The sequence below is a fragment of the Schistocerca gregaria genome, chromosome 3 (genome assembly GCF_023897955.1).
Source record: "Schistocerca gregaria isolate iqSchGreg1 chromosome 3, iqSchGreg1.2, whole genome shotgun sequence".
Lineage (NCBI taxonomy): Eukaryota > Metazoa > Arthropoda > Insecta > Orthoptera > Acrididae > Schistocerca > Schistocerca gregaria.
In genome coordinates this window covers 853,274,014-853,292,765 of record NC_064922.1, presented here as the reverse complement: position 1 = coordinate 853,292,765, position 18,752 = coordinate 853,274,014, and the positions used below count along the sequence as shown (strand labels likewise).

Here is an 18,752-nt window from a genome sequence, read left to right as displayed (position 1 = left end):
TTCTTTAAATCAGTGCCATTTTGCATTCAGATAAAAGTAGTGCTTCTGACTCAAAGTGGACTTCTAATTTTGCAATTTTAGTATAATGCCTTTAGAAAAACATTTTTTATGCCACTTTTTTCTCACTTTCATGTCACCCATTTAATTTTTAGAGTTCTGATTTTAATTGCATTTTTTTCACTTTTTATGTTTATATTTTAATCCAGATATTTAAAGTTGTCAGTTTTCTTTGATGTTGCTAGACGTGATTTTGAAAATTCTTGGTGAGGTACTTTCATGGGTCATGTATTATGTCCTTCCAAAAGATATTTGCAGACTTGGCTTTTCAGTTGTCTCTGTGAGAATTTCTAATATTTTCTTTGTATTCTGTATTACTACAGGATCATTTGCAAAGGCCAAACACTTTTCTTACTTCTTTCTCTTGTGTTATACTTTTTGAAGCACTTGTCGATAGCTCCAAGTTGCTTCATTTCAAAGCATCTCATCTGTGTCCTAATAATTTTATCTGCTTGCTTCCTATCAATCTGATAGATTTTCCAATGTCTACCTGTTTTCCTAATATGCCTGTTGTACCAAGCTTTCAATTTTTGTCTAAGTGCTTCTTATCTGTTATTCCACCATCTGTGCTTTCATTGCTTGTTGCCTGGAGCTGTTTCAAATGGAATATGTTTGATTATTTCCGCACAGTCGTTGACATCATTACTCATTTTCTTCAGTCTCTCTTGAAAATTACATTCCCTTTTCTTCAGGTTTCATTATTAATTCTATTAGTCATATGGGCTTGAGTTGTAAATATGTTTTGGAGCGATATGACTTAATTTCCATTCCTCTCTATATTGTAATTTTCTTGATAAGTATAACTGAAGATGGCAACATGATCAATTTGAAACTCTCACAAGTTGGGATTCAGTGATAGCTATGTTTTTTTGCTTTCTGCGTAGTTTATTGAAGAGTGTTGTTGTGATGTTAAGATCAAATAAGCTGAAGTGCCAAAGAAACTAGTATAGGTATGCATATTCAAATACGTAATACAATAGGTATGTAAACAGGCAGAATATGGCGCTGTGTTTGGCAATGCCTATGTAAGACAACAAGTGTCAGGTGCAGTCATTAGATCAGTTACTGCTGCTAAAATGGCAGGTTATCAAGATTTAAGTGAGTTTGAATGTGGTGTTATAGTCGACACAAGAGCAATGGGACACAGCGTCTCCGAGACAGCAATGAAGTGGGGATTTTCCCGTATGACCATTTCATGAATGTACCGTGAATATCAGGAATCCGGTAATCCGTCAAATTTTCCACATTGCTGTGGCAGACCAACAATGACTGAAGGAAATTGTTCAACGTGACAGATGTGCAACTCTTTGACAAATTGCTGCATTCTTCAATGCTGGGACATCAACAAGTGTCAGCATATGAAGCATTCAATGAAACATCATCGATATGAGATTTCAAAGCCAAAGGCCTACTCGTGTAGCTTTTACCACTACATGACACAAAGCTTTACACCTCACCTGCACCTGTCAACACCAACATTGGACTGTTGGTGACTGGAAACTTGTTATCTGGTCGGACGAGTCTCATTCTAAATTGTGTCGATCGGATGACGTGTACTGGTATGGAGACAGACTCATGGATCCATGTACCCTGCATGTCAGCAGGTAAACTGTTCACACTGGCGGAGCCTCTGTAATGGTGTGGGGTGTGTGCCATTGGAGTGATATGGGACCCCTGATATATCTAGATACGACTATGACAGGTGACATGTAAGGAAGCATCCTGTCTGATCACTGCATCCATTAATGTTCACCGTGCATTCCAATGGACTGGGGCAATTCCAGAAGGACAGTGTGACACTCCAAACGTCCAGAATCACTACAGAGTGGCTCCAGGAGCATTGAGTTTAAACACTTCCACTGGCCACCAAACTCCCTGAACATATCTGAGATGTGTAGCAACGTGCTGTACAGAATAGATCTTCACCACCTCATGCTCTTATGGATTTATGGATAGCCCTGTTGGACTCATAGTATCCAGATCCAGCACTACTTAAGACATTAGTCGAGTCCATGCTACGTTGTGTTGTGGCACTTCTGCGTGCTTGAAGGGGCCCTACATGATATTAGGCAGGTGTACCAGTTTCTCTGGCTCTTCAGTGTAACTTGCATATGTCTGCTAATATTGAGTTTGATTGCTCTCTACCAGGATGGGCATTGAAGTCTCCCAACATGATTATTATGTGGGTTTTGTGATCGTTTGATATCATGTTTTCCAGATTTTCTTTTTTATATCAATTCTTCTTGTTGGCTTCATTACACTCCAAAATTTATTAGTGTTTATTCTAGCATTTAAATGTTAAAACAGATAGTCTTTCACTAAAGGATTCAAATCAACAATATTCGGGATTTTACTATTGTGAACTGTGAAGGCCATTCCTAAAATCCTGATATTTGAGTTGCAAAGTGTAACTGCCAGGTCACCTGTAAAAAGTTAACAGTTCTCACCATCCATTGTTAGTTCATCAGCATATCTTGTTTCTTGGATGGGTGCTAGTAGTATGTTGTTATTGTTCAAAAGGTTTATCATTTGTTTGAGTTTCCCAACTTTGCAACAGGAGTTAGTATTTTTGTGTGTAAATTTTTATTGCCTCTCAAACTTCAGATTGGAAAGGTTCACCAACTGTTTCTTGCATTGTGGTGCAGACACTCCAGAATCCGAATCTCTGTCTACACTCCACTCAGGAGTGGTGGAACACCCACCTGGAGTACTATTTCACTTCCCCTTACACTTCATAGTTATCCTATTTTTGTAATGAGGGTAGACACTTTTCTACCAGATGTAAAACTAAATTTTTAGTCTTAGAATGTTCTTTTCTAGCTGTCCCTAACACTGGGTACAAATGTTGTCTAAACATATCTGATATGGGAACAGACACATTTGAATTTTAATTTCCAACTTTTATGTGAACGCTAAGATTGGGGTTGCATTTTCCACCAGTCCCACCGTACCACCCAACTTCATTTCTGGCTTCACTGCCATTGAGGTCTTCATCATTACCTTGATAAATTTTCTTCATGACATCTCTATCTATCTCATGGGCCAGGCAATGTAATGAGGGTATCTATAATGTGTTATTCTCCCACTCCTCCCCATTTCTCCACCAGGATTTGGGCTTTGTATGTATGTTATTATTATTATTATTTCTTTCCTTTCTCAGACATTATGTTTGTTATGTTTATTATTATTGTTACTATTATTATTGTTATATTATTATTACTATTATTCACACTTGTGCCCTACTTAACCTTTCTTTGTTCCTAATTTCTTTCATTCTCCCAGAATGAGTTCTTTTCTTACTCACAGGCCAAGTTGTCCAGATCTCCTCAGTTTTTTTGTCTAGCCAATAGCCCAGACATGAATTTTATGCTTACCAATTTGTTTTGTCTAGCATTTGTTGTTTTGTTATCTCTGCACCTTTCAGATCATCTTGTACTGCTGCAGTTCATTCCATTGTCAATATTTTAACTTGACTCCGAGTCCCATAAAATTTTATCATGTATATTATTAATATTTATACCCAAATAAGTATTATCTTAGAATGCTGCTGTCCATTTTATACTCAGAAGTCCCTTCCATACAGCCTCTCAGAATATACTGAGCGTCTCACTGAAGCCATCGCTGACTGTAATTATCCTCCTAACTTTGTACAAAAACAAATCTATTGTGCCTTATCTTTCCAGTCTCCCACCACCTCCCAAAGTCCCACAGTCTGGCCACAGAGGAGCATTCCCCTCGTATCTCAGTACCACCCAGGACTGGAGCAACTAATCACATTCTCTGACAGAGTTTCGATTGTCTCTCGCCGTGCCTTGAAATGAGAAATGTCTTGCCCACTATCCTTCCCACTCCTCCTACAGTGGTATTCCGCCATCCACTGAACCTACACAATATACCCCTCCATCTCTACACAACTCCTGCTACCAATCCCTTACCTCATGGCTCATACCCCTGTAATAGACATAGATGCAAGGCCTGTCCCATACATCCTCCTACCAACACCTACTCCAGTCCAATCACTAACATCACCTACCCATAAAAGGCAGGGCTACCCATGAAAGTCTCTTTTGACTGTCTTTTTGTTGTGCCTGTCTGTGACTCAGCATCTCTGCTGTGTGGAAGGTGGTGATCTGTTCTTTTCATGGTACTGTCATTGTTTCATCCTGGATTTTCCATTGTTTGTTGTACTTGGCACACTTTTACACATTAGCCCTTTCAGACCTGTATTTTTCTGGAGGAAGAAAAACTTTTTGTGGCAATGTTTTTAGGTGAAATTTTAATGATTTTATGTCCAAGATTTATACAAAAATATTTGCCCATTTTCAAAATATATTTTGTACTCTTGGCTTCATATTATGGACTAAAATAACTAATTATGAAATATTCTCTATTGTAATAAATAGTAAAATGATTATTCAGTAATTACCATGCAAAATAACAATTACAATGTTCAATTACACTGTGGAATATAGCGAACCAACCAGACCTGTGTATTCTAGTAGTCATTAGCTACAGCACACTGCTACATTGACTTGCTGATGTTTTCATAGTGATGCTCAACAGTTGACAGCACTTACACTTTATTAGAAGGTTAAATATTCACAAATTTGTACCTCATATTTCCATTGGGAAAAAATACTTCTGTTGCAGCTAAGACACAGTATTAGGTAATGGACACAATTGTAGCCGGAGGGTCTCAAGGGAGTTAGTTTATGGAATATGAGATATAATTCATCATTGCTTCCATGAAGTGAATGTAGTTTATTCAATTTCAAGTAAGAGAATAATTCTACCATGTGTTTACATCCTAATTATAGTGTGCTTCATGTTTCATAGGTATGGCTATAGTCAAGTTTCTATAGAATATCTTTGGACTGCAACAAGAATATTAGAAGAAAATGCTACTTCAGTGGAACAAAATAAAGGAACAGGTATGGATAATAAAGACATACCTAATGGACTAATCTAAGAGTAAAGAAATGGAAATGGCTGTATTTTATTAGTAAATGGTTCTTATTACAGCAGATAATAAGCTTTCTGCATGTCCACATTTAGTCCATACACTGTATGATGTATTTGGTAAAATGTGTTTGAAAACTAAGCATTTCTCCCTTCTCTTGTCTCATTGATGTATGGTGTGCAGAAAATATAATTGCATCATAGGTTCTGTAACATATCTAATAAAGGTTATTGTAGACAAAAATGCCATAGTAGTTATGTGGCTATATTGATTTTGACTCTATATTCATTACACTAGTCGATTTGATTATTCTTAGTCTGTGGCTTGTGAGGAAACAAGGGTAATGGGAAAAAGAAAAAGCGTGCCCACTCAAGTTTCTTGTTGAATTTGGAAACACTTTTCTGGCACAACAAATATAAAAAAAAAGTGTTGCTAAATGAGTGCAAATGTGTAAGACTCAGAAGGGAAAAGGTGAATACCAGTGGTGTCCTGATTGTGATGTCGCATTTATTACTACCTAGTCTTACAGAATTTACCACTGTAATGCAAGTGTCAGCCTTTAGAGGAAGATGCACTCAAATAAACAGAAAAAAAACAGCATGCCATGTAGGAGTTATGCAAATTGGTCATAAATTGATATTCATACAGGTATCAACAGAAAATGGAAAATTGTAAACTTTGGCAGCCAGTGGATGAATGTGTGATGCTGCAGCACACTTTCAGTGTGTAACTCTTAGGAATAGTAACCAGCGACATGTCGTTTCATGTACTCACTTGCGCAACAGTTCTTGCAGAGAGCCGCTGAACAATATACGCAGATGTCAGCATTTGAGAGAAGACATGTCCTTGGGCTCAAAGAAGCTGATTGGAGTAATTGACAAATTGCTCTACATTTGAATAGGAGTGAGCCACTATTTGATGAAGTGGCAGAAATGGGTGAATGTGGCCAAACACAGCATCAAGAAGGAAGCATTCGACCTAGAGAGATGACAGAAAGCAAGGACCGAGCATTCACCTGAGAGGCATTCAGAGCCTCAGATTCATTATTATCATCAATCCAATGTGCAGCTGGTGCTTCAGTTACGATAGAGACCATTAACAGGCCAGTCACAGAAAAGGGACAGAGCTCACGGCACCCCTTGTGACAATTATCTTTAGCCTCTGTAAACCGATGAGCCCGTATGCAGTGATATTGAACACATTTGGCCCGGAATCTCATTGACTGGAATAGAATTGTCTTCAGTGATGAGTCCCACTTCAAATTGAGCCCTGATGACCAGTGAAGAAGTGTCCACAGATGTCCCGGTCAGCGATGGGGGGATACCAATTTGACTGTCACCTGTTGTACAGCCAACAGCCAGGAGTGATAGTTTTGGGTGCCATTTCATTTCATAGCAGAACCTCTTCGGTTGTCATCTGTGGCACACTTACAACACAGCAATATGTGGAGGACCTTCTACAACCCATTTTTTGCCCTTCATGGCAGGCCATCCTGAGCTTACATTTCAGCAAGATAATGGGTGCCCGTGCAGGGCGAGAGTTCCTACCGCTTGTCTTTGTACCTACCAAACTCTGACTTGGTCAACAATGTTGTCAGATTTCTCCCCAGTTGAGGGTGTTTTGAACATTATGGGCAGGGTCCTCCAATCAGCTTGGCATTTTGACTATCAAAGGTGGCAGTTGGACAGAGTTTGGTACAAAATTCCTAAGGAGGACATCCAACAACTCTGTCGATTAGTGCCAAGCTGAATAGCTGTGTGCATAAGGGCCAGGAGTGGAACATTGTGTTATTGACTTGCTCAGTTTGTAAAGCTATTTCTCTAGAATAAATTATCAGATTTTTCTGAAATTTTAGTTATTTGTTTGTATGTGTACATCACATCTTCCGATTTCTGTCTCATTCAGACTCTTCCTCTGTGTTGCAAATTGATTCCATACTTTTAGGTTTCCAGAAGGCTTTCAACTCTGTTCCTCACTTGTGTCCTCTAATCAAACTGTGTGCCTATGGAATATCACCTCAGTTGTGTGACTCGATTCATGATTTCCTGTCATAAAGGTCTCAGTTTGTAGTAATAGATGGAAAGTTGTCAACAGAGTAATATCCAGTGTTCCCCAAGGAAGGGTTATACGTCCTCTATTGTTCCTGATCTACGGTATATTACCAATATAGGAGACAATCTTAGGAGCCATCTTAGATTGTTTGCAGATGATGCTGTCATTTACCGTCTTGTAAAATCATCAGATGACTGAAACAAATTGTGAAATGACTTAGATAAGGTATCTGTATGGTGTAAAATGTGGCAATTGACCCTGAATAAAGAAAAGTGTGAAGTTATTCACACGAGTTCTAAAAGAAATGCGCTAAATTTCAGTTACGTGATAAGTCGCACAAATCTGAAGGCCGTAAATTCAATTAAATTCTTAGGGATTACAATTACATATAACCTAAATTGGAACAGGCGCATAGATAGGGTTGTACGTAGAGCAAACCAAAGACTGGGATTCATTGGCAGAACACTTAGAAGGTGCAAAAGGTCTAGTAGAGAGACTGCTTACACCACGCTTGTTCGCCCTATGCTGGAATACTGCAGTGTAGGATCCGCATAAGGTGGGACTGATGGATGATATTGAAAAAGTTCAAAGAAAGGCAGCTCATTTTGTATTAGTGCGAAATAGGGGAGACAGTGCCACAGACATGATACATGAATAGGGGTGGCAGTCATTAGAGCAAAGACATTTTTCATTGAGATGGGATCTTGTCACAAAAGATCAGTCACCAGTTTTCTCTTCCAGTTGTGAAAACATTCAGTTGGTACCCACCTACGTAGGGAAAAATGATCATCGAGATAAAATAAGGGCAATCAGGGCTCGCACTGAAAAATTTTAGTGCTAGTTTTTCCCACCCACAGTCGAGAATGGAACAGTAGAGAGACAGCTTGAAGGTAATTCATTGAACCCTCTGCCAGGCACATTATTGTGAATAGCAGAGTAATTGTGTAGATGTAGATGTAGAAGTAGAAGTAGTAGTAGTAGTAGAAGTTCCTTCTTACTACTTCTAAAGAGATATTTTGCAACCCAACCAACACAACAACTTAGTCCATCCCTACACCAGTCCCACTACCAACCCATCAGGTCCTATTCATGACATGTCACAGGCTTGTCCCAACCCATCTGAAGTAGTGGCTTGTAGCAGCAGGCATGTTGTTTGCCATCTCTGCTGCAATCACTGCACATCAGTTTTGTCCACGAGAATGATTGGTCACAGCCAAACTGTGGCCAAGAGCAGTGTTGACTAGCAAGTGGTACAACATGTAGCTGAGGACAACACACTTGATTTCAATGGGTGCTTCATCACAACCTGGGCCATCTGGGTTGTTCCACCCACCACCAGCTTTTCTGAACTATGTAGGTGGGAGTTACCCTCCTTTAATCCTTCTGGCATCAGTCTCCATTAACCCACTGTCCCCACACCCTCACCCAGTGGTTTCACCTTTGCCATTTGTTACCTTGCAGTTTATGCCTGCATGTGACCTTCATCATGTGCAGCTCCCCACCAGCTCTGGCTCCCATACATCACATGCCTAGCCTGCACATCTGCCACCCCCTCCGTCCTACATTCCTAACCAGCAAACTGATTGCCTCCAAGCTGCTAGCTACCCACTGCAACCCCTCTTCCTGCCTTCCACCTCTCTCTGCCTCTACCCACCCCACCTGACACAACCACCACCCCACCCTAGTCCAATCACCAAAATACAATCCGAACATTGTGCGTCCAGCTAGCATTATGTAAGGGGCAGGTGTGTGTGTGTGTGTGTGTGTGTGTGTGTGTGTGTGTGTGTGAGCGTGTGTGTGAGCGAGTGCGCCTGTCGACAACTCAACACTTCTGCTGTTTGGTGAGTGAACTCTTTCACTCTCAAAGGATACATTATGCTTAGCAAAAATTTCAACCATACTTTATGAGGTCGCCTATGTAATAAGAACCAGCAATTTATCACCCAAACTGTGTTTATTTACTTCTGCACAAAGAAGCTACACAGTATGCTACTTTTTTCAGTTTTAGCCAGCTTTCTCCATTATCTTGACAATGTCTTTGGATAGCCTCTGATGGTCTGTGTCATATTGTACATTACATATTTATTGTGATTGTAATTATGAATGCGTACTTAATTTTTTTGTTTTGTTTAAGTAATTTGGAAAAGTGCCAAGTGGTCTCTAATTTTGATTGCAGTATCCACAAAATGTCTTGAACGAGAGCAGTGCTTAGCAGCAAGTGGCCTTGATCTTACATCTTGCCTACATTTTCTTCTTGACCTGTATACACAGTGGACAGCTCCACAAGTATGTAACCTGCATGAAATATTTTAATCGCCCCTTTCTGAGAATAAATTTATTATTTGCCAATGACTAATTTGTTTGATACATTGTTCTTTCACTTATGTTCACTCGGTGAAAATTTTTTGAAGGTTCAGATTTCAGTAATAATGTATCATCAATGTTCAATCATTCAGTAGAATTAACAGTTGCTTTTTGAAAATTGCATAACAAAAAGAAGTTACACAGTACAGCACCTTGCGTAATATGGTAACACCTTGAATAGCTTCTGGCAGTTCTCTGTCACATAGTTCAATACATAATTGCTGCAGTTATAATTATGAGTTTTTAGTTAACTGATTTGTTGTTTTAAATAATTTTGGTTCATGGTGTGGATTCCTATTGTCATGTCCTAGTTCAGGAACCACGGGCAACGTATGAGTGGCCAAGTAAGGGGTCCTGGCAGTCGGGATACCAGTTACTTTGGAATAAGGCTGGACATCTCAGGCATATTCTGAGTCGTGGTCACCTTTGTGCTCAGATGGCAAAGACTACCAAATCCACCGATTAGTCCCTCAACTGTTAGAGGTAAAACTCAATGGGACCCGGGGCAAGTAAGGCTAGCAACCTGCTGCCCTGGTACTTTAAATATGATGCTGGCAACAATCAGAGCAAAATGCCTCGGACCTTTGGAGGTGATGGAGTCCCACCTCTAACTGACAAACCAGGGACTCCTAAGATATGACTTGGCAAACGAATGGTAACGAGATGGGGAGCTATTAATATCAATGGGGGATACTCTGGGAAGAAGGTAGAGCTGGCAGAAGCTGCAAGTAAGATGGGGTTGGACGTTTTAGCTGTTAGTGACATTCAGGTAAGGGGTGCAAAAGAAGAGGAAGTGGGAGAATACAAGGTCCACCTGTCAGGAGTCAAAGCAGGAATAGCACAATGGGGTGTAGGGCTTTTCATCAGGAAATAAATGGAACCCAGCGTAGTTGCAATAAGGTATGTAAATGAACGACTGATGTGGATAGATTTGACAGTGTCTGGCAAGAAAATTAGGATTGTGTCAGTATATTCGCATTGTAGAGGAACAGATCAAGATAACATGGATAGTTTTTATGACGCACTCAGTGATGTAGTTGTTAGAGTAAAGGAGAATGTCAGTGTTCTGCTCACGGGTGACTTTAATGCCAGGATTGGAAATCCTGGCATGAAAAGTTTATGGGTAAATTTGGAGAGGATATGGAGGCCAACAGGAACGGGAAACAACTCTTGGATTTCTATGCCAGTATGGGCTTAGTAATCACAAAGTCCTTTTTTAAACATAAGAACATTCACCAGTATACTTGGGAAGGCAGGGGGAGCCAGATCTGTCATTGACTATATAATAACAGATCAGGAATTCAGGAAGGCTTTGCGGGACACACGTGTATTCAGGGGATTCTTTGATGACACTGATCACTATTTAATCTGCAGTGAAATTGCTATTATGAGGCCAAAAGTGCAGGAGGTCAGGTCCATATGTAGGATGATAAGAGTGGAGAAGCTTCAGGATTAGGAAATCAGGCACAAGTACATAACAGTGATGTCAGAAAGGTGCCAGTTAGTTGAACGCAGTCAATTACAGTCATTGGAAAAGGAATGGACAAGGTACAGGGACACAGTACTAGAAGTGGCTAAAGAATGTCTTGGAACGGTAGTGTGTAAAGGTAGGATGAAGCAAACAGCTTGCTGGAATGACACAGTGAAGGCCAGTTTTCCTGACCTGTCCAAAATACTTGTCATTTCTTTCTTACATCTCTTTCGAAGACTGCTAATTACACTCCAGAATGGTTTTCCAGCAGCTTGACCCAAAGTCTCCAATCTGTTTCCAAAGTCTTCGCAAGATTTCTTCTTGCATGCTGCAATTATCTGTTTGGCTTTGTTTCTTTCTTCAACATAACTCTCTCTGTCTACCTGAGTTCTAGTATGTAGCCATTTTTGATACGCCTTCTTTTTCCTTTTACAGGCTGCCTTGACTGTCATTCCAGCAAGCTGTTTGCTTCATCCTACCTTTACACACTACTGTTCCAAGACATTCTTTAGCCACTTCTAGTACTGTGTCCCTGTACCTTGTCCATTCCTTTTCCAATGACTGTAATTGACTGCGTTCAACTAACTGGCACCTTTCTGAGATCACTGTTATGTACTTGTGCCTGATTTCCTTATCCTGAATTACGATGTACAATGGGATAGGAATGATGATGGAAATAGGATCACATTTGAGGAAGTGGAGAAAATGGTCAATAGATTGCAGTCTAATAAAGCAGCTGTGGTGGATGAAATTAAGTTGGAACTCATCAAATACAGTGGAATGTCAGGTCTTAAATGACTACACAGGATTATTGAAATGGCGTGAGAGTCGGGACAAGTTCCATCAGACTGAACGAAAGCAGTAATCACACCAATCTTTAAACATGGAAACAGTAAAGACTGTAACAACTACAGAGGTATCTCTTTAATCAGCATCGTGGGTAAAATCTTCTCAGGTATTGTTGAAAGGAAAGTGCAAGTATTAGTTGAGGACAAATTGGATGAAAATCAGTGTGGGTTTAGGCCTCTTAGAGGTTGTCAGAACCAGATCTTTAGCTTACGGTAAATAATGGAGTAGTGTTACGAGTGGAACAGGGAATTTTATCTATGCTTTATAGATTTAGCAAAGGCATATGACCGGGTTCCTAGGAGGAAGTTATTGTCTGTTCTACGAGATTATGGAATAGGAGGAAAACTTTTGCAAGCAATTAAAGGCCTTTACATAGATAGTCAGGCAGCAGTTAGAGTTGACGGTAAATTGAGTTCATGGTTCAGAGTAGTTTCAGGGGTAAGACAAGGCTGCAACCTGTCTCCACTGTTGTTCATATTACTTATGGACCATATGTTGAAAACAATAGACTGGATGGGTGAGATTAAGATAGGACAACACAAAATAAGCAGTCTCGCATATGCGGATGACTTAGTTGTGATGGCAGATTCGATTGAAAGTTTGCAAAGTAATATTTCAGAACTAGATCAGAAATGTGAGAACTATGGTATGAAGATTAGCATCTCCAAAACGAAAGTAATGTCAGTGGGAAAGAGATATAAACGAATTGAGTGCCAAATAGGAGGAACAAAGTTAGAAAGGTGGACGGTTTCAAGCACTTAGGATGCATATTCTCACAGTATGGCAACATAGTGAAAGAACTGGAAGCGAGGTGTAGCAAAGATAATGCAGTGAGCGCTCAGCTACGATCTACTCTCTTCTGCAAGAAGGAAGTCAGTACCAAGACTATCTGTGCACCGTTGAATCTTTCGGCCAACTTTGTTGTATGGGAGCAAAAGCTGGGTGGATTCATGTTACCTTATCAATAAGGTTGAGGTTACGGATATGAAAGTAGCTAGGATGATTGCAGGTACTAGTAGATGGGAACAATGGCAGGAGGGTGTCCATAATGAGGAAATCAAAGAAAAACTGGGAATGAACTCTATAGATGTAGCAGTCAGGGCAAACAGGCTTAGATGGTCGGGTCATGTTACACACATGGGGGAAGCAAGGTTACCCAAGAGACTCATTAGTTCAGCAGGAGGGTAGGAAGAGTTGGAGTAGACCAAGGAGAAGATACCTGGATTCGGTTAAGAATGATTTTGAAGTAATAGGCTTAACATCAGAAGAGGCACCAATGTTAGCACTGAATAGGGGATCATGGAGGAATTTTATAAGGGGATTATGCTCCAGACTGAACGTTGAAAAGAATAATTAGTATTAAATGATGATGATGATGAATAATTTTGACTATTACATGTGTATAAATGGAGCACTATTTTTTCAGACAGAAAAAACAGACTGCAGAAAATGTTGCTTCGTGAGGTATGTCCCAGTCGGTGTTTAACACCCTTATCTTTCTCTTACCTGTGAATCATTTCACACAATCAGGCCAGTGAGACGTGTAGTTTGCATGGAATCTGAATTGTGTGATTTAGTTGAAAGGATAAGGGAGGAAAGGACAATAGGAGATTAGGAGAGAGGTATCAAAAGAAGACTGGTGAATCAAAGCCAGTCATTACTGTGGACTCATTGAGAAAAAAGGAGATTCACAATGCAATTTTGAAGACCTTATGGAACTGAAAAGCTTAGCTTTGAAATAGTGATGTAAATGAGGGTTGGGATGTGAAAAACATAAATAGATCATTTGCATGTGTTATATTTACACAAGTACCTAAAAACTCTTGCAAATTAGAGAATGAAATAAATTATGCGTTTTCTAAGAATCATGTTCATTATGGACAGAAAAAATAACATCCATGTAACATGAGGTTAAAGATGTGAGACTGGGTCCATTTCATAAATAAAACTAATAGTGTTCTAATTGTTTACACAAGTGTCATTAAACAGTTTTTGATGTTGCTGAGCAACAGTCACACAATATTTTTTAAAGGAACACCCTACCAGCACATTTTAAGGACATGTGCTCATATTTTATTTACCAATTTAAGCCTCTTTTTACTAAGTATGACATGCTTGCACAGTTATTTACTGACCTGTTATAAGACAGTGGTTTTGTATCAGGCATTTTGTGGGGACCAATATTTTTCTTAATTTATGGCCAGCTTTGATCTTGACATGTCAAGTGCCTTATAATATACACTATGTGCTCAGAAGTGTCTGGACACCCCCAAAGACATACATTTTTCATATTAGGTGCATTGTGCTGCCACCTACTGTGAGGTACTCCATATCAGCAACCTCAGCAGCCATTAGACGACATGAGAGAGCAGAATGTGCCACTCCATGGAACTCATAGGCTTCGGATGCAGTCAAGTGATTGCATGTCACTTGTGTCATACATCTGTACGTGAGATTTCCACACTCCTAAACATCCCTAGGTCCACTGTTTCTGATGTGATAGTGGAGTGGAAATGTGAAGGGACACATACAGCACAAAAGCGTACAGGTCGACCTTGTCTGTTGACTGATAGATGACCGACAGTTGAAAAGGGTTATAATGTGTAATAAGCAGACATTGATCCAGACCATCACACAGGAATTCTAAACTGCATCAGGATCCACTGCAAGTACTTTGGCAGTTATGCGGGGGGTGAGAAAACTTGGATTTCATTGTCGATCAGCTGCTCATAGACCACACAGCATGCCAGTAAATGCCAAACGATTCCTCATTGTTGTAAGGAATGTAAACATTGGACAATTGAACAATAGAAAAATGTTATGTGGAGTGACGAATCATGGTACACAATGTGGCAAGGTGTGGGTATGGCGAATACTCGATGAATGTCATCTTCCAGCATGTGTAGTGCCAACAGTAAAATTCAGAGGAGGTGGTATTATGGTGTGGTAATGTTTTTCATGGAGGGGGCTTGTACGTCCTTGTTGTTTTGCGTGGCACTATCGCAGCACAGGCCTACATTAATGTTTTAAGCACCTTCTTGGTTCCCATTGTTGGAGAGCAATTCAGGGATGGCGATTGTATCTTTCAACATGATCAAGCACCTGTTCATGATGCATGGCCTGTGGTGGAGGGGTTACACGACAATAACATCCTTGTAATGGACTGGCTCGCACAGAGTCCTGACCTGAATCCTGTAGAACACCTTTGGGATGTTTTGGAATGCTGACTTCATGCCAGGCCTCACCGACCGACATTGATACCTCTCCTCAGTGCAGCACTCTGTGAAAAATGAGCTGCCATTCCCAAGTAACCTTCCAGCACGTGATTGAACATATGCCTGCGATAGTGGAAGCTGTCATCAAGACTAAGGGTGGCGCAGCACCATGTTGAGTTCCAGCATTACTGATGGAGGTTGCCACAAATTTGTAAGTCATTTTCAACTAGGTTTCCTGATACTTTTGATCACATAGTGTATTTTAAAGACATATAACCAAGTGCTTGAAAATGGCATAAAAGGTTGAAACCTGGGTGGAACTTAAATAAACAATAAGACAGTCAAATGGCTGTGTGTTTCTTCAAATATTATTGTTTGCGTATAAATTTTAGTCCCGTTCAGATGCTATTGTATGTATAATTTTGCTATTGTATGTATAATTTTTATCTGCCTTTATATTGCAGCTGTTTCTATCAAAAAGTAAGAACCTCAAACTACCTCCCAACATTGAAGTGAAAGATGTCCTTGTTATGTACATGAGCAGGTCTAATAAACATGCCTTTATTGATTTATTTGTGATATAGAAAATTCGGGATCAAATAACAACAATTTGAAAACGGTAGTTTCCTACTCATTCACCACATGGAGGAAGCATTGAGTGGCAGATGGGCACAATTAAAACAGAAACACCGCTAGATTCCAACACTGCACTCAATCCTTTGCCCCCCTCCCAGCTCATATCCCTCCAATAGACCCTTACAATCTCCGACTGCCACTTACTCCAGTCCAGTCACAGGCACCTTCTAACCCATCAAAGGCAGGACCACCTGTTGGAGCAGCCATGTGATTTACCAACTTAGCTGCAACCACTGTGCCCCATTCTGTGTGGCTATGACCACAAACTAACTGACTGTCAGTGTGAATGGCCACTGGCAAAGGGGCAACTAGACCACCCAGTTGCTGAGAATGCTACCTCACTTGATGTGGTTGATGTCAGTGACTACTTTAAAGCCTGTGTATCTGAATTGTTTCCAGCAATACCAGCTTATCTGAATTGTGCAGGTGTAACGTACTCTTCATTCATGTACTCATAATGTTGACCTATGATGTGAAACGAATCAGTTTTACTGTTATAGTGCACTCTTTCAGTGACAAGATTGAACATACTAACTGTTTACATGATTTCTTAAGGATTTGTTTTTCATGTACAATGACTTATACTGAACCACATCTATCTCGTCCCCACTACCACCAAAAACACACACACACACACACACACACACACACACACACACACACACCATACTACTAAACAAATTCTCATGTGGAGTATCAAATCAAATGAAATCATTATTATGACACAACACGACTGATTGTGACTTAGGTGACTTCTTGTCGATTCTAACTCTACATGCAGAGCAATACATTTAATCTAAGGTTATTGTGCACATGTTGTTGCTTCTTCAGTTATTATTGTACGTGGTTATCATTTAAAAAATTGGTATCAGGTTATAATACGTATGGTTTTACTATAAACACACATTTTACATGGTTGTCATTCAAGAAATCTAAACTATAGTAGCATTTGCTTTTCAGATATTTTTTTTAGATTTGGGTCACAGTTTCCATTCCAGATTTTATTTATTAATTTAATGTGTATGAGTTTTTTCGAGTAGTTTTAGTTTGTGGTTATGTAACATGTAACTGTCTCTATGTCTAGTCTCTTAAAGATGAAAGAAGCAGCTACCCTCAGGATGGTGTGGGTTTCTCTTTGTGAAAATTAGACTCTCATGTATACAATTGGAATGAACATTGGATTTAGCTTTTCATGTAAAGGTTTGCAGTGTTATTACTTTTTAGTTTCCACCATGGATCGGATGACCTTTTTCTGTAATCGAAAGCTTTGAATAGATTAGTTTTCTCAGACCCACAGAAATTATACTGCACTTAAAGACTAGTACAAAATATGCTTAGTTACAATAAAGCCAGATCAGTGATGATATGTAAGATGCCAATGACATGAATGAAACTGTTCAGCCAACTCAGTATACTATCCACATGATTACTCCACAGTATATTTTTATTTACTAGTATGCTACGGAATTTGGCACAGTTTGCAATGTCCAATTTTTGGTCCATACATAGTATTCCATTTATATGTTGGACAGTTTGTTTTGTGGCAAAATTAACTAGTTTTGTTTTTGCAAAGTTTTATTTCAAATTTATTATTTTTGACCCATGCCTCTACTTTTCTAAGGCTGCATTAACCCTGGCACTGATGAGAGTCATCAGATGCCGTCATCATAGGTTGCCCAATAGCATCAAACATCAGCCAGAGAGGAATTTCTTGTGACTGTTATTAACAAGCACTCTGTGTTCTTTTCTCTTAGTATGGTGTCATCCAACTAAGAAATCTTCCTTGAAACCCATAATAATTTTTTTTCAGTGAAGCTGCTCATGATTTACAGTATCAAATGCTTTGGTAAGGTCACAAAAGATAGCTGATACACATACTCCATTATTAAGACATCTTCTAACTTTTGTTACCAATTAATTTCTTGCATTGGTTGTTCTGCAGCCTTTCCTCGAACCATACTGGTTGCATAAAACAATGGTACGGGATGAATTAAAGTTTTCTATTTGATCAAATGCTTCTCTTTCAAAAATTTTGTGAAAACTGGGTAACAATGAGACTGATCTATTTTTCCCATTTCATCTTCTTTGCCCTTTTTACAAGTCAGCCAAACTTCAGCATGTTTTATTTCATCTGTAAAACATCCCTCATCAAAAGACTAGTTATTTATGAGGAATAGTGGATGTGTAATACTGCAACAGACTATTTTTATTATTCTAGAAGATACCTCATCTTATTCTAGAAGCTACCTCATCCCAAACAATGTGTTTACATTTTCTAGGGCAATAGTGATTTTCATAACATCAGAGTCTGAAACATGGGAAAACTTAAATCCTGAGCTGCTTGCTGTCGTACTAGAATTTGGACTTGGTGGTGAGCAGTCGTGGATTTTATTACTATTTATGAAGCAGTCATTGAGGGATTCACATATGGCTCTGGAATCTGCAACAGGTCTACCATTTACCATTAGTTTAGAGGAGCATTTTGCATTTGAAATGAAGCTCTTGTTTGCAGTATGGTATAGATATTGTTGAAAGTGCTTACGTATTGAAGAAATTTAAGTTTCAGTTAACTTTTGCCTCCATATACAGTTCTTCCTGTTAATGCTAGACACTCTTACTCCTTATCTATTTTTATGAGATTCAGCCTGTACTGTTACAAGTAGAAGTATTTATTGAATATATTCATGAATTCAGTTGAAAATTTACTGTAGTTGTCTTAATTGTAATGTATTTTCTGACTAACCACATGATTTGACTTAGTTTCCTAATACAAGGATGGTTTGAAAAGTTTTCAGAATGGAATAGAAAAAAAATTACTTGCATCACTTAACTTTTTTTTATTTTTCAATGTAGTCTCCTTGAAGATTAATGCACTTGGTCCAACAATGTTCCAGTGCTTTGATCCCATCTCGAAAATGAGTTTCCTACAGGCCTGCAAAATAGTTGTCAACTCCGACTATCAATTCTTTATTTGAAGTGAATCTTCATCCACCAAGAAAAATTTTCAGTTTTGGAAAGAGATGGAACTCTGACAGAGCCATATCAGGTGAATAAAGGGGGTGTGGCAACAATTTATACCCTACTTCATGTAATTTTGCCATGGCAATGGCACATGAGTGCGGGCGTGCGTCAAGAGTCGCAGCACCCA

The 18,752-nt window shown here is 39.3% G+C and overlaps 1 protein-coding gene across 2 annotated transcripts in view; it reads left to right on the top strand.

Annotated features, from left to right (window-relative positions):
* Positions 1-18,752, top strand: part of LOC126354803 (huntingtin) — a 472,584-nt gene that overhangs the window by 377,160 nt on the left and 76,672 nt on the right. For both annotated transcript variants that reach the window (XM_050004721.1, XM_050004723.1), the window contains exons 43-44: positions 4,894-4,988; positions 9,246-9,355. In XM_050004721.1, coding sequence (XP_049860678.1) covers positions 4,894-4,988; positions 9,246-9,355 — 205 coding nt within the window. The remainder of the gene's footprint in view (positions 1-4,893; positions 4,989-9,245; positions 9,356-18,752) is intronic.